Genomic DNA, 15262 nt, shown 5'->3' with positions numbered 1-15262 from the left:
AGCCCACGTGGAAAAAGGTAATTTTAAGTGTGCATATGCTGTCAGTTGGCAGTTGGAGATTGGGAGCAGAGGAGGGCAGAAGCAAAGACAAGAGCAGGAGAGGGATATAGTGCGGTGAGACAGCGAGTGTGTCATCAGAAGAGATAGGGGGAGGAAGCACAAAGAGTAGTGGAGTTTCTCCTCCATACTGATTAAGGAAATCGGAGCCAGTCAGAAAGAACTCCAGTCGTGACATTAGGAATGAATATCCTACGCAATTGCTACGCGGAGATGTTAGAAGCTTTACAGAAGTCTGTCTCAGGAGCATCACAGGCCCAACAAGTGGTTATGCGAAAGGCCATCCGAGTTTTGTCGTCCCAGCAGTAGGTCACAAATTCGAAAGGTTATGTTGGGCAAGCTCGAATCAAAGACATAAGACCAGTGATAGTGCCCCCGGAGTCAGAGTTCCTATTCTGATGTCAGACCTGTCCAGGATTGCAAGGGAAAGACTACGACACACTGGTGGAGCCTATTCCTATTGATGGACATCCGTTCTTAATGACTGCCAAAAGCTTCAACTGATGGGAGAGTTCCGCTTCATCAACCTAGGGAATACCTCCGTCCAACTGAAAAAATATGCTGCAGTAGCACAAATCTCTTTGCTGTCACCTGAAGATGTTCTTTACTCTCAAGATGTTCTTTACCCTCAAAGACACAAGTCCTGGATAGCTGATTTACATATTGGAGACTCACGGACCACTAAGGATCAGATACAAGGAGTATGGGATGTGGCCCAAGAAAAGCAGTCTGCCTTTAGCAAACACACTATGGATTTTGGTTGCATCAAAGGCATTTCCCACACTATCCCCATGGATGGTCACGCACCCATAAAGGAATGATATCGTCCAATACCACCCTCTTCATACCAGCAAGTTTAGTCTCTGATTCGAGAAATGAAAAGTAATATCATTCGGTAATGTTGCAGTCCCTGGGCTGCACCCGTAGTACTTGTTAAAAGAAAGATGGTAGTATCTGGTTCTATGTTGACTACCGCAAATTGAATAACATCACTCACAAAGATGCATATCCGCTGCCCAGAATTGAAGAGTCCTTGACTGCTTTAGGCTCCACGTTAGGTCTCACCAGTGGTTATTTGCAGGTCCCCATGTATGAGCTCGATCATGAAAAAACCGCCTTCACTATTCCTATGGGTCTGTATGAGTTCAACTGTATGCCTTTCGGATTGTGCAACGCCCCAGGCACTTTTCAAAGACTTATGGAGCGTTGTCTGGGACATAAGAACTTTGAAACTGTTTTGCTGTACCTAGATGATGTCATTATATATTTCAAAACCCACAAGGATCATCTGCAACACCTAAGAGAAGTATTAGATCCTTATTACTCATGGACTCAAGGTGAAACCATCCAAATGCCATCTGCTACAAATGCAAGTCAAGTACCTGGGTCCCATTCTCAGTGCCCATGAAGCATGTCCAGATCTCGAGAAAACAGAAGCTGTCCAACCGAAAAAACTTTGAAAGATTTTCGCAGTTTCCTAGGGTTAGGAGGCTACTACAGATGCTATATACCAAATTTTGCTCGCATAGCTGCCACACTGCAAGAAATATTGAGAGGACATTCTAAGAAACGCCATCATAAACCTATTCTCATAAACTGGGGAGAAGAACAAGAGCATGCTTTTCAAGTTCTCAAGGAAAAACTAATTACACCCCCCAATTTTGGTATATCCTGACTATACTCAGTCTTTTAATCTTTACATGGACACTAGACTCAAGGGACTGGGCGCAGTCCTGAGTAAGGTGCAAGAAGGGAGAGAGAGAATGAATGCTTATGCCAGCCGTTCCCTGAAACGTTTGGAGTGAAATGATCAAAATTAGAACTGCTGGTGCTCGTGTGGACCCACACATAGAAATTCAGAGACTATGTAGCAGCCACAAAATTTGTGGCATATACTGTCAACAATCATGTTGCCCATTAAAATTCCGCAAAGCTAGGAGCATTGGAACAGAGATGGCTCTCCAGATTAGCCAATTTTGACTTAAGTGTGAAATACCAAGCTGGGAAAGCTAACGCCAATGCCAATGCGCTGTCTAGACTACCTAACACTATTGATTACTCCCCAGAAGAAGATCAATGGGAAGAGGTAGAAATGCCTGATTTTGGAATTTGGCAAGATCCGCAAAGCTACTCATCTGCCATGTAGTCATCCAGCAAATCCGCAGACTTTCAAAATGACCATCAAAAATGGTTCCTGCTACAGCAAGACAGCCGAACTTTTGGGGACTTGCAATATTTGTTGTCGGGAACAATCCCAAAAAGGATTGTCTGAAAATTGCTAGACCCGGAGCTCCAACGCCTCTAGAGACAAAGAAAGTCTGTTTTTACAAAAAGGTCTCATGATAAGGAACTCCACAAATCCTGCTTCCAGTCATCATGTGCATCAGATACTTATTCCCCGTTGGGATGCTAATCAGGTTCTGGCTACTTTTAACTATATTTTGCAGTCACGGTGCGGACACAGTGGTGGTGTGTACACTATCAGAGCATCATAATTGTTATTCTACAGGTCCTTTGAGAGTCCTGCCTGCCCCGTCCTCTTATCGCACAGCTCAGCAAGGCATCCTAAGGGTATGATCACACATCGTCGAGTAAGTCCACAGTGGAATTCACATATTGCGATGAATGAATCCAGCTTTAACAATCTAAGGCATTTCCACAACAAACAGAGCATGCTGGGGATATGGAAGCTTGCAGCCTGACTATCTTCCACTGCTGATTCTCTTCTGTAAGTGAATGGGGTTTGTACCTAACATTGCTGGGGAATCTTATCCCACATTGCATGGCTGAAATTCCACAGCAATTACCCCGTGTGAGAACTTCTCCTTAGACTTCTTTCAGAGAAGCGTAATCTAACACGTCTGTAATACAGATCGGTAATACGGATGTGTTACATTGCACTGTATATTATCAGTATTTTCATCACTGTTTGGTCATTAGTTTCAGCAGTAGTTGCTGTCATTGGTTTAATATTCTACAGGACAAATCCGTATTTACCAAATCAAAAGTAATAGCAATAAATGCAAACACAGACAAAAGAAGGTCATGCCGCTAATTTGACATGATCTACTCATCTTAAAAGTAGCCTTAGGATTAGAGATGAGCGAGTACCCAAATGCTCAGGTCCGCGTTATTTGAGTCGAGCTTTTCATAAAATTCGAGAGCTCTACTCAAGTAACGAACCCCATTTTTGTAAGCAGGACGCCGGGTCCCGAGCTTTTTTTCTTGGTTCGTTCTCTCTCTCTCTCCCCCTGACTGCCTGCCAGCCAAAAAATTTGCCAATGATGCATGCTGCATCGCGGTGGGGAGGGGCCAAAACAGGCACGTCACAGCGGGGAGGAGCCAAAAACTGGGGTGCGGTCGAACACGGCGTGATGCTCGTTCGAGTAACGATCACCATCGAGTATGCTAATGCTCGAACGAGCATCAAGCTTGGCAGGGTACGTTTGCTCAACTCTACTTGGGATACTTTTTTATGGGACAGTCATCCCAGCCATTATTTTGTTTTTACATGGAAACAATGATCGTTCAGCAAATACAGGCGGAGCGGGCAGGAGGATGTAGATAAATGACTGTTTCCAGCGGACGATTATTGTCTTTTAATTTTTATGCTTCCACAAACTGAACAACAAACAATGGGCAATGAATTATAAACCAACTTTAATATAGGTATTTCTTAATTATTTAATTAAGGGGGAAACGAAAATGACATTGAAAACTTTAAGTTAGCTCTTGGTTCTGAGGTGTAGCCCATTTAAGTTAAATATATGTACCTTTATTCAGATCTACAAGGTTAGAGGAGGGAAATCATTAAATAAACAAAAGTGTATATAGTAAAATAGTTGAATAACTAAAATGGAACTCTGATATGTCCAGAAAGGTATCACATCTACAAGATTACCTGGTTTCTCTTGCTGGGAACAATCACATTTCAGAAAATATCTAGCATGATCTTCTGGTAGAAAGAAACATTGTTGTCTTCTTAAAGATAAAAACTTTGAGCAAGTTCTTCAGGGTCATGAGAAAGCGGCATGGGAGGCATTTAAAGATGTTGTGCCTGGCTTCCTGGGAAATCGATGAGTTGACATCTACATTGAGATTGTGAGTAAACTTCTGGAAAAGTACCATCAATTAGGTTGCAACACGTCACTCAAAATCCATTTCCTACATTCTCACCTGGATTTCTTCCCTGACCACTGCTGTGCCGTGAGTGGCGAACATGGAGAGCGAGTCCATCAGGATATATCAAAAATGGAATGAAGGTATCAGAGAAAATGGAACGCTTCTCTGCTTGTGGACTACTGTTGGACAGTGACAAGAGACGCCCCAGAAAAGGAGTACAGGTGACTAGCAAAGAGAATCCGTTCACGTGATTAAGCCCTTTTATTTGAAGTTAGTATATCTATAAAACCAGAGTTAGGCCTACTAAACAAAATATAATGTCACATTCATGTTTCTCGACCCAAAATTAGGGTAGTTTAACTATTTTGAGAAAGGAAAACAATTCAATTTTTGTTGTCCAGTGTAATCATTCTGTGTAAAATGGCCCTTAGGCAGCAGATTCCACAATGAGGTTCCACACCTGTAATGATTACCATAAACTCCTCCCTTACGTGAGTTCTATGATGTTTAACAATGTATGATTTCTGACTAAAACATTTCCCACATTCTGAACATGAAAACAGCTTCTCCCCTGTGTGAATACTCTGAAGCTTAAAGGGGTTGTCCCGCGCCGAAACGGGTTTTTTTTTTTTTTAAACCCCCCCCCCCGTTCGGCGCGAGACAACCCCGATGCAGGGGTTAAAAAAACCACCCGCACAGCGCTTACCTGAATCCCGGCGGTCCGGCGTCTTCATACTCACCTGCTGAAGATGGCCGCCGGGATCCTCTGTCTTCATGGACCGCAGGGCTTCTGTGCGGTCCATTGCCGATTCCAGCCTCCTGATTGGCTGGAATCGGCACGTGACGGGGCGGAGCTACACGGAGCTACACGGAGCCCCATAGAGAAGAGGAGAAGACCCGGACTGCGCAAGCGCGGCTAATTTGGCCATCGGAGGGCGAAAATTAGTCGGCACCATGGAGACGAGGACGCCAGCAACGGAGCAGGTAAGTATAAAACTTTTTATAACTTCTGTATGGCTCATAATTAATGCACAATGTACATTACAAAGTGCATTATTATGGCCATACAGAAGTGTATAGACCCACTTGCTGCCTCGGGACAACCCCTTTAACAAGATTCACTTTATTGCTACATTCAAGACATAAAAATGGCTTCTCCTGTGTGTGAGCTTTGATGTTCCATAAGCTTCAATTGCTGACTAAAACCTTTCCCACATTCAAGACATGAAAAGGTCTTCTCCCCTGTGTGACTTTTTAAATGATCCACAAGACTTACCTTCTGACTAAAACGTTTCCCACATTCAGGGCACAAAAATGGCTTCTCCCCTGTGTGACTTTTTAAATGTTCCACAAGATTTCCCTTCTGACTAAAACGTTTCCCACATTCAGGACATAAAAATGGCTTCTCCCCTGTGTGAGTTTTCAGATGTCTAGCAAGCTGAGGTTTCCGTTTAAAACATTTACCACATTCTGTACATGAAAATGGCTTCTCCCCTCCGTGACTTTTTAAATGTTCCACAAGATTTCCCTTCTGACTAAAACGTTTCCCACATTCAGGGCATAAAAATGGCTTCTCCCCTGTATGACTTTTTAAATGTTCCACAAGATTTCCCTTCTGACTAAAACGTTTCCCACATTCAGGGCATAAAAATGGCTTCTCCCCTGTATGACTTTTTAAATGTTTCACAAGATTTCCCTTCTGACTATAACTTTTTCCACATTCAGGGCATAAAAATGGCTTCTCCCCTGTATGATCTTTTAAATGAATCACAAGATTTCCTTTACGACAAAAGCCTTTCCCACATTCAGGACATGAATATGGCTTCTCTCCTGTGTGAGTTCTCAGATGTACTTTAACCTTTGCTTTCTCTCTAAAATACTTCCCACATTCCGGGCATGGAAATGGCTTCTCCCCTGTGTGAGTTCTTAGATGGTTAACAAGACGCGATTTGTAATAAAAACATTTTCCACATTCAGGGCATGAAAATGACTTCTCCCCTGTGTGAGTTCTCTGATGTTCAATAAGTCTTGGTTTCTGGCTAAAACATTTCTCACATTCAGGGCATGAAAATGGCTTCTCCCCTGTATGACTTTTTAAATGTTCCACAAGATTTCCCTTCTGACTATAACTTTTTCCACATTCAGGGCATAAAAATGGCTTCTCCCCTGTATGATCTTTTAAATGAATCACAAGTTTTCCTTTACGACAAAAGCCTTTCCCACATTCAGGACATGAATATGGCTTCTCTCCTGTGTGAGTTCTCAGATGTACTTTAACCTTTGCTTTCTCTCTAAAATACTTCCCACATTCCGGGCATGGAAATGGCTTCTCCCCTGTGTGAGTTCTTAGATGGTTAACAAGACGCGATTTGTAATAAAAACATTTTCCACATTCAGGGCATGAAAATGACTTCTCCCCTGTGTGAGTTCTCTGATGTTCAATAAGTCTTGGTTTCTGGCTAAAACATTCCTCACATTCAGGGCATGAAAATGGCTTCTCTCCTGTGTGAGTTCTCTGATGTTTAATAAGATTCTGTTTTTGGTGAAAACATTTCCCACATTCAAGACATGAAAACGGCTTCTCCCCAGTGTGAATTCTTAGATGCTTAACAAGACCCGATTTGTAATAAAAATATTTCCCACATTCTGAACACGAGAATGGCCATTCATCTCTGTCAGTTCTCCCATTCAAAGATATATGAGATTTCTTTTGAAAATCTTTCCCACAAGGAAGTGTGACACCTTTTCTACAACTAGTTCTTTGTTTACCAATCAGTGACTGAATAGATGAAGGTTTCCTGTGACTAGTCTCATCAGTGGATAGATCTTTGTTGTGAAGGACTATGGGTACATTAGAGGTTATTGAATTGAGTTGTGTTGTGTTATCTTCTACTTCATGTGGAGATACGAGATGTCCATGGGCGTTTCTACTCCAGTCTTCACCTGGAAAAAAAACAAAAAATTTATTTCTTCCCCCAAAAATAGATTTTTTTTAAATTTAACCTATCAATCTTTGGTGAGACAATAGCAAGAAGCAAGGAAACATAGTAAAATGAACATGCAAGAAAAACAGGATATGGATGATAAGTACTTGTAGATCTACAAAAGCAATGAAAGACAAAATAAAATGCCATAGTGTTTGCAAGCACTTTGTCTGCAACGGTCCCAGAATAATTGCACACTTTACACACAATTAAAAAAACACATCCAAAACAGCATTAACAGTTTATGCAGTTTCTTAAAAATGTATGTGGTCTTTGAATACCGCATTCAGTTTTTTAAATATGTTTTTCTTAATTGTAGTTCAAAAGTTCAACAAAAAACATGAGCACACCCTAATGCACTCTCACACGTGTTCAGAAAACGTAGCTCAGAAATCGCTGCATTTTTACTGCAATTTTGAACAGTGGTTTTGAACACATGGTACACTGTTTGACAGCGCTTTTTAATGCACCCCATAATTGTGTTGGATGAGGAGGTGTATTAAAAAGACAAAAAAGCAAAGATAGAACAGACAGCTCTCAAAAATCGCGGCATTAGAAATACCGCGTTCCAGTGCAGGTATGAGTAACCACATTAAGGTCAATAAAAGCATTGTACAGTGGGTAGCACGGTGCTCAAGATGTCATGCTAATAGTGGTAAAAAGCTGTGTGTGTGACCTACGGGACTACAAACAGATTTTCATGTAGTGCAGTAAATGCGTCCTGTGTACAAAGATTACGCCAAGGGGCCAGATCATGTATGTAAATTTGTTTTGCAGCTGTATGCAGCATGGTTTAGGTACAATGGGGGACGGGGTGTGAGTGCCATGTGGAACTTTTGCACCCGGGCCCCTGAGCCTTTAGGTACGGCCCTGGCTGGTGATATAGGCAAAACACTCTTGGCTCACTGCCAGTAACTGTGTTACTGAAAAAAAACACACAGGAACTGTTAACAAATAGTTAATGGAAAAGAAATTAAAAAGTAAACAGGAACTCTCTCTATGGGACTCTAAAATGTGAACATCCCTGCCTAAATAATAAGTGGATCGCCCTGATAAGGATACACTCACACCGGAACCTGGGGTACTCTCTTGCCCCGATACCTAGAAATAAAGATAAAACAATCCTAAAGAACGCACTCCACAAATAACCAAAAAAAACTGAATTTATCTGTAAGTGGCAGGCAGAAACTATGACTTCAAACTCTGGAGGAACCACCGCACACAGATATAATCTCCCTTGCTTCCAGAAGGAGACTGAATAGAAAAATTGAACAGAGCACAGCCCAAAGTGAAGAGGAAATAAAACCCTCCCCAATCACCCCAAGGTGTGTGCCAACAGCAATACACCCAGAACCAAACCCACCAGAGTCGGGGAACACAATGCAATGAAAAACCCAAACACCAACATAGTGACTTACACAGACACATAATAATGATGATTAGGAGGAAGATCATTTTCTGAGCTTTCTACAAGTTATTGCATTATTAGAGTAATTTACAGTCAAACAAGATTTATGAAAGGCTCTTACCATTTACTGCCACTGATTTGGGTTCCTTGACTTCACTCGTCGTTCCACCAGAACTTTCCTGCAAGAATCCCACAATAGGACATGAGAAAATAAAACCTCTATTTTATGTCCATCACCACTCTGCACTATCAGCGCTCCCCCAGCCTGAATTGAATAAAACTGCGGTCCACAATCAAATGAAAACAGCTCACTACAATAGAAACTTCTACGAAAACCACCCAGTGGTCCTGGGATGTAGGACTGCCAAAAAATACATAAATTCTCAATAAGGACAAGGAAAAATATCCACTGAAGGAAATCAAAACTAATTACACTGATGTGCCAAAAGTCGACGAACAGGAACTAATATTCTTTAGGAACCCCTCTAGTCCAGCAAAGTGCAGCAACTCAACGTGACGTGATTCCACAAGTGGATGGAGACGTCTGGAGGGATGGTGGGCCATGCTGGCTGGATAGCCACCCACAGCTCAGTGGTATTTGTAGGTGCCGTATCTCTGATGCATATGAACCTCTCCATCACATCCCATAAATGCTTCATTGGGCTCATATCGGGTAAACAGGAACTCTGCAGAGTGCAACTGAAACCAATTCTGGATGAGTTGGGCTCAATAGCACGATGCATTATCCTGCAGGAATATCCCATTATTGTGAGGGTACATGAAGTCCATGAAGGGCTACAAAAGCAGCAAAAAATAGTAGGCATAAGTCAATTGCATGTTTCGGTGGATCAGTGGACACAACGCATATCATAAGAATATACAGCACACCAATAGGGAACCAACAACAACCTGCACATTGCTTTATTAACAACTGAGATCCATGGCTTCCATTCAACACACAAATCCTACCATCAGCCCAACAGAATTGGTACTGTGACTCATTGGACAGAGTCGCATGCTGCCAGTTCCTTAGGGTCCAGTTAGCAGCCTCACGAGCCCAGGTGAGGCAATATATCCAGTGCTACTATTTGTTCTGAACGCATGTATTGTTGTAAAACTTTCAGTGTTTTTGTCCGTTATCTAAACTTCATATCTTCTTATAATTATTCCTCTGTAGAAGGCAAGTTTCAAGTTGAAGAACTTGTATAACGTTTCTGTAAACCAAATTGTTTTAATTCCGAAACTTGCATTCTACAGAGGAATAATTATAGTTTAAGAAAATATAAAGTTTAGATAACACATGGCAAAAATGTACAAAGATTTTACAAAAGCGCATGCATTCAAAACCAAGAGGTAGGAGAGAGTTTGCAAAAGATTCAGCTTCATCTACCTGATGATTCGGTGGGAGATTCTGCTTTTTCTCTGGACAATCCTGGGAATATAGAGGACTGGGACATCTCTCTGGGGCATTTCGCTGACTGGATCCATCTATGGGAAATAACCAGAGAGACTGAATACATTATATATCTGATGATCAGATGATGGCGACCATCAAAACTGGTCTCCAGAATAAAGGAAGGTCTCCTCTTACCCAGTGATGTGAGGGGCTGCTGATCCTCCATCATGACCTCCTTGTACAGATCCTTGTGTCCTTCTAAATACTCCCACTCCTCCATGGAGAAATAGACAGTGACGTCCTGACACCGTATAGGAACCTGACATACACAATATACTGTCATCCTCCAGACTCTTCCCTTGGCGGTATTATATAATGTCCCCCATTCCCAGCAGCGCCCACCTCTCCGGTCAGCAGCTCAGTGATCCTGTGGGTAAGTTCTAGGATCTTCTGCTCATGTATCAGTGAATGAGGTGAAGGCTCAGTGATGGGGCTCTGGGTCCGGCTCTGTCCTCCTGACACACGGGGGGTCACACACTCACCAGACCACTTCTTCACTACTGTGTAATCCTGTGGATGGTGAGACACTGATCACTACATGGAGGCTAAGAATCCTTCACCTTTCCTGTCATTCCCCTGTTTATTACTAGAGATAAGAGTGACATCATGTGAAGCTCTCACCTCCCCAGTTATCCAGTAGATGATCTCCATGGTGAGGTCTAATATCCGGGCAGCCATGTGGTCTCTGTCCTTCTCCATCCTTGGTGGGTCATTGATGGAAAGGACCATCGTCTTTATCTGTGAGAGTCCTGTGCCTAAGGAACCTGAGGGAGACAAAAACATCTTCCATGAAGGGTCTCACTACTAGCGGATTATAAAGGATTAGTGACAGCGTACAATGGAGGTGACTCATTTACCAGATAACTGATCATATAATATAATACGTTAGCCGAACCCTGTTAAATAGTATTATCGCAATTCAAGCGCTTCAGGTATATCTATGTGGTTCAAATTAATAAGAGCTAAGTGGGGACACTAAAGGCCCATTTACACGCAAAGATAAATTGTTCAAAAGATATGTTTTGAGCGATTTGTGGATAAACTGCTAAAGGACAGTAGCAGCTTTTCACCTTCATTTGCATGTAAATGAGCCTCCAGGACCTGTATGCAGGGAACAGCAGGTGGTCTATTCTCTGCATTCAGCTCCTTTGTTCTGCCTTGGGGCTGCAAGATGAATACAATGTAATCAGCACTCCCATGGAAAATACAGCACCATAAACAGCAAACACAGCATGCAGACTGTATTATCTTCTCTCCTGCTGACAATGGATGTATGTTCAGCTAAAAAAATCATCATTCAGCGGAAGAGTGAAAGATGGCAGCATTTACACACAATGATTATTGCTCAAACGATGGCTTTTGAGTGATAATCGTTGCATGTAAATGGGCCTTAAGACAGGTCACATAGCTCTGAGTGTAATCTAGATAGTTCCTCTTCATTCTATAACGCAGGAGAACTCCATATAAACAAGGATGCGTCTTGACATGGGCAGCAACCAATTGCAATATATATATATACACATATATATACATACACACACACACACATATACATGCAAAGATGATTTGCCTTTCTCCTGAGGAGCCAGTCACCTGGTGTGTCATCAGTCTCCAGCAGATTCCTCTTCTCCACGGTCGTCTTCGTTAATCTGCAGAAGAGGAAATAGCTTTATGCCTCATAGTCAGACAGCGACCGTCTGTGACTGTTCTATGACTGTTGTTAGTATATGAAGAGCGTTTTCCTGTTAAATGAGGAAGCTGTCTGTAGAAAATCTCAGAATAAGCTTTTGTAAAATAATATTTTTATAGAAGCTGAAAATACGATATACAGTTACTATAGAGCATCATTATTGCCTTTCATCACTGTCTCTCTTATTCTATACTGATGCCGTGTGCAGCATGCGGGCCTGTCCCTGGGCTAGTAATTCCCTATCTAGGTCCTTTACCATAGGTTTACTCTTGAGGGTAGGGATGCTTATGCCTCGTACCCAACCAGAGTTCTATTATGACCCCCACTCATCTTGGGGAGTCAAGCAGAGTGTTGAGTTGTGACACAATGTTTATGGGGTCCCATACTCATAGGTGGGATTACGGCATGGAGGTAAGTTCTCATATCTTGGACAAACAACCTTTAGGAGCTTCTGTGTTCCTTTTGCTCCAGCCTTGCATATATAAAGCACACAACATATAAGCCCTACTATAATATAGGCTGCAACACAACAGGAGAGTACCGGGTCACACAGGATACGCTGCAGTTCTCACCTTCCAGGACACTATAAATCTTAAAGGCGATTTTCCCGTGAGTTCTTTCCAATCCCATACAAGTCTATGGGAGTGGGTGTGCGCGGCCCTCATAGAAGAGACATACTTTTGCCCAGCACAACCTTCACCGATTGACACCGCAGGAAACGGGGAAGTAAAAAAACTTCCATTCCCCCTAGCTCCCCGTCACCTCCTGGAACAATAGTAATAAGAATCTTTATCTGTATAGCGCCAACTTTTTCCGCAATGCTTTCAAAGCATTGGGGAACAAAATTACATGTCATATACAATTATTTGGGGGCAGACGGGGTGGGTGTGGTTCAGGAGGAACCAGGGGCAGGACAGGAGGCACAGGGAGCATAAAACACTACAAAATTGCATATGGTATTTATTTAATTAGGAAATAGAACATGGGGGGGAGCTGTTAAGGGGGTACAGGGGCAGAAGATATATAGGACAGGCAAAGTGGAAGGCATGGGGAGCCATAGGGAGGGGCAGGGGGCATGATGTGTGGGGTTGGGGCTGGGGGATTGGAAGAGGATGTGCATTTTTAAGGCGCATCTGAAATTTCATGCATTGGGAATTGTCCAGATGTTTTGGGGTAGAGCATTCTAGAGGACTGGTGCTGCTCTAGAGAGGACCTGGAGGTGAGCATGTGAGGATCGAATTAAGGGGGCGTTTATTCTCAATATGTTGGCCTAACAGAGTGTGCGGGCTGGGTTGTGTATGGACAGGAGGGAAGTGATGTACGGTGGTGTGGTGCCATGGTGATCAAATAGAATTGAGTTCTGCAGTGGATGGCCAGCCAGTGCAGGTACTGGAATAGGGTAAAGGCATCTGAGAAGCGGCTGGATAGGAAAATGAGTCTAGCTGCATTAAGTATGAATTGGAGAGGGGAAAATCTGGTGCGGGGAATGCTGATAAGCAGCGAGTTGCAGTAGTTGATGCGAGAGTGGATGAGGGAGACAACGAGTGTCTTTAGGGTGTCCGTGGTGAGGATTGAACAATTTTTAGCAATATTTCTGGGGTGCAGGTGGCATTTTCGGGCTAGAGATTGGATGTGGGGGGTAAAAGAGAGGTCAGAGTCCAGTGTGACCCCCAAGGCAACAGATATGCTGTCTGTGGGATATGGTGGTGCCAGCTACTGATATGGAGATGTTGGGGGGAAGTCGGCTGGAAGGCAAAAAGATGAGAAGGTCAGTTTTAGAGAGGTTAAGTTTGAGAAAAAGAGAGGACATAGTGTTAGAGCGGACAGACAGTCGGTGATATTTTGGAGGAATGATTCAGAGGTGTATAGTTGGATGTCGTCAGCGTAGAGATGGTGTTCGAGGCCGAATTTGCCAATGTTTTGTCCAATTAGGGCAGTATAGATAGAGGAGGGGGCCAAAGACCAAGCCCTGAGGGACCCCAACAGCGAGGGGAATTGGTGAGGTGGTAGAGCCAGCGAAGGAGACGCTGAAAGAGCGGTCAGAGAGATAAGAGGAGAAGCAGGAGAGAGCAGAGTTCTTTAGGCTAATAGAGTAAAGCATAGCGAGGAGGGGGTCATGGTCAACAGTGTCAAACGCAGCAGAGAGGTCGAGGAGGTTTAGCAGGGAGTAGTCGCCCATTGACTTTGCGGTCATCAGGTCGTGACTTAGTTTATGATGCCTTTCCAAGGTGACAGGTTCCCTTTAAATTAATGAAAGCCCTTTAAGGAAAAACTCCTTCTGATTTCTGACATCACAACTACATGATGTGCGCACAAGGCCTGAAGCTAAACCGCAAATTTTCGCAGGTAAGGGCCTAATCACACAAACGGATTTGTGCACGCAAAATTTGTGCGGACAGTATGCAGTGAATAGAACCCATTGGGTTCAATTACATGCGAATATTTCTCACGCGCATTTCGCTTGTACAACAAAATACACAGCATGCCTTATTTTCGCATGTATTGCGCACGAACATAGCACATATTAAACTAATGTAACTGACCTGTCCATTAAAATCAATGGCAGTGCGTTTGTGTTTATTAATGCGCAAAAATTCAGTAAAACACACAGGAAACCGCAAAAACCCAATGACCATAGCGCAAATACGTGCAGTTGGCATAATTGTAGAGCGGTACCCTGGTACCCCGGTACGGCACTGAGCACGCAGGCGGGCCAAGGTCAGTACAGCGGCAGGTCCGTACTCCCATGCACGGACGCTGTGTGCGCAATTCCTTACACGCCAACCACCGCCCCACCGATATCACCACCTTCAGGTCGTGTTTACATGGCCGATATTCTCACACAGGATTTGTACATTGCGAGGCGCACAACACAGAAGCCATTGTTTATAACAGGTCTGTTCACACGGCGGGGCGGCGGGACAACTAGAATAACCCGAGACTCACTGAATTACACGGACAGAAAACCTCCTGCTGGGTCAGAAGGAAGACGAGCGGACTACAAGTCCCAGGCAGCCCGACCAGCACTAGAGTGGAGTTGGTAGAAGGAGGTCTGCCGTCAGGTAACATTCCCCGCTCCCATGACTCTCCAGCAGACGGTACAGCCTAGTGACTACAGGACCTTTGGTGATGTCACGGTCATGTGATCTGTATGTGAGGGGGAGGAGTTATCAGTGGAGACGGTCGCTGCCTGTCATGTGACCAATGTGATCTCATCAGATGGTATTGCAGTCACCAACAGGTCGGGAGGGGGAACATCACTCCTTAGGGTGCGCAGCAAGAAGGTGAGTGAGGAGACTTATAAGGCCATCCTTACTCCTCTGGGTAAAATGTAAATAAGAAGGATGGAACAATATCTCTGCAGCTATGTGCCAATTCAGTGGAACAGAACTTGCCATTATACAATAAGAAACATAGGTCTGACTATCACATTACTTTATTCCCTTAGAACCGGGGTGTATGCCATCGGGACTCGGTGATTTGTCTATTTTAATCTTTTTAAGATGGCTCTTCACTTCTTCCTGGGTTAGACTGGTGACATTTAG

General features: G+C 43.4%; 1 protein-coding gene across 5 annotated transcripts in view; it reads right to left on the bottom strand.

Annotated features, from left to right (window-relative positions):
- Nucleotides 1–14832, bottom strand: part of LOC136620534 (zinc finger protein 84-like) — a 28134-nt gene extending 13302 nt beyond the window's left edge. Inside the window, exons 1-9 of one of the 5 annotated variants that reach the window (XM_066595385.1) lie at nucleotides 14664–14832; nucleotides 11621–11676; nucleotides 10649–10791; nucleotides 10370–10537; nucleotides 10163–10286; nucleotides 9962–10059; nucleotides 8693–8750; nucleotides 5499–7122; nucleotides 2072–2090 (exon numbers count right to left, since the gene is read on the bottom strand). In XM_066595385.1, the coding sequence (XP_066451482.1) occupies nucleotides 2072–2090; nucleotides 5499–7122; nucleotides 8693–8750; nucleotides 9962–10059; nucleotides 10163–10286; nucleotides 10370–10537; nucleotides 10649–10756 (2199 nt within the window). In that variant the 5' untranslated portion in view covers nucleotides 10757–10791; nucleotides 11621–11676; nucleotides 14664–14832. Of the gene's footprint in view, nucleotides 1–2071; nucleotides 2091–4421; nucleotides 7123–8231; nucleotides 8265–8692; nucleotides 8751–9961; nucleotides 10060–10162; nucleotides 10287–10369; nucleotides 10538–10648; nucleotides 10792–11597; nucleotides 11677–14663 lie in introns of those variants that run through there. The other 4 variants (XM_066595382.1, XM_066595381.1, XM_066595384.1 and 1 more) reach the window with 4 other exon arrangements.
- Nucleotides 14833–15262: the final 430 nt, after the last annotated feature.

The sequence above is a fragment of the Eleutherodactylus coqui genome, chromosome 3 (genome assembly GCF_035609145.1).
Source record: "Eleutherodactylus coqui strain aEleCoq1 chromosome 3, aEleCoq1.hap1, whole genome shotgun sequence".
Lineage (NCBI taxonomy): Eukaryota > Metazoa > Chordata > Amphibia > Anura > Eleutherodactylidae > Eleutherodactylus > Eleutherodactylus coqui.
This window is presented reverse-complemented; position numbering and strand designations above follow the sequence as displayed.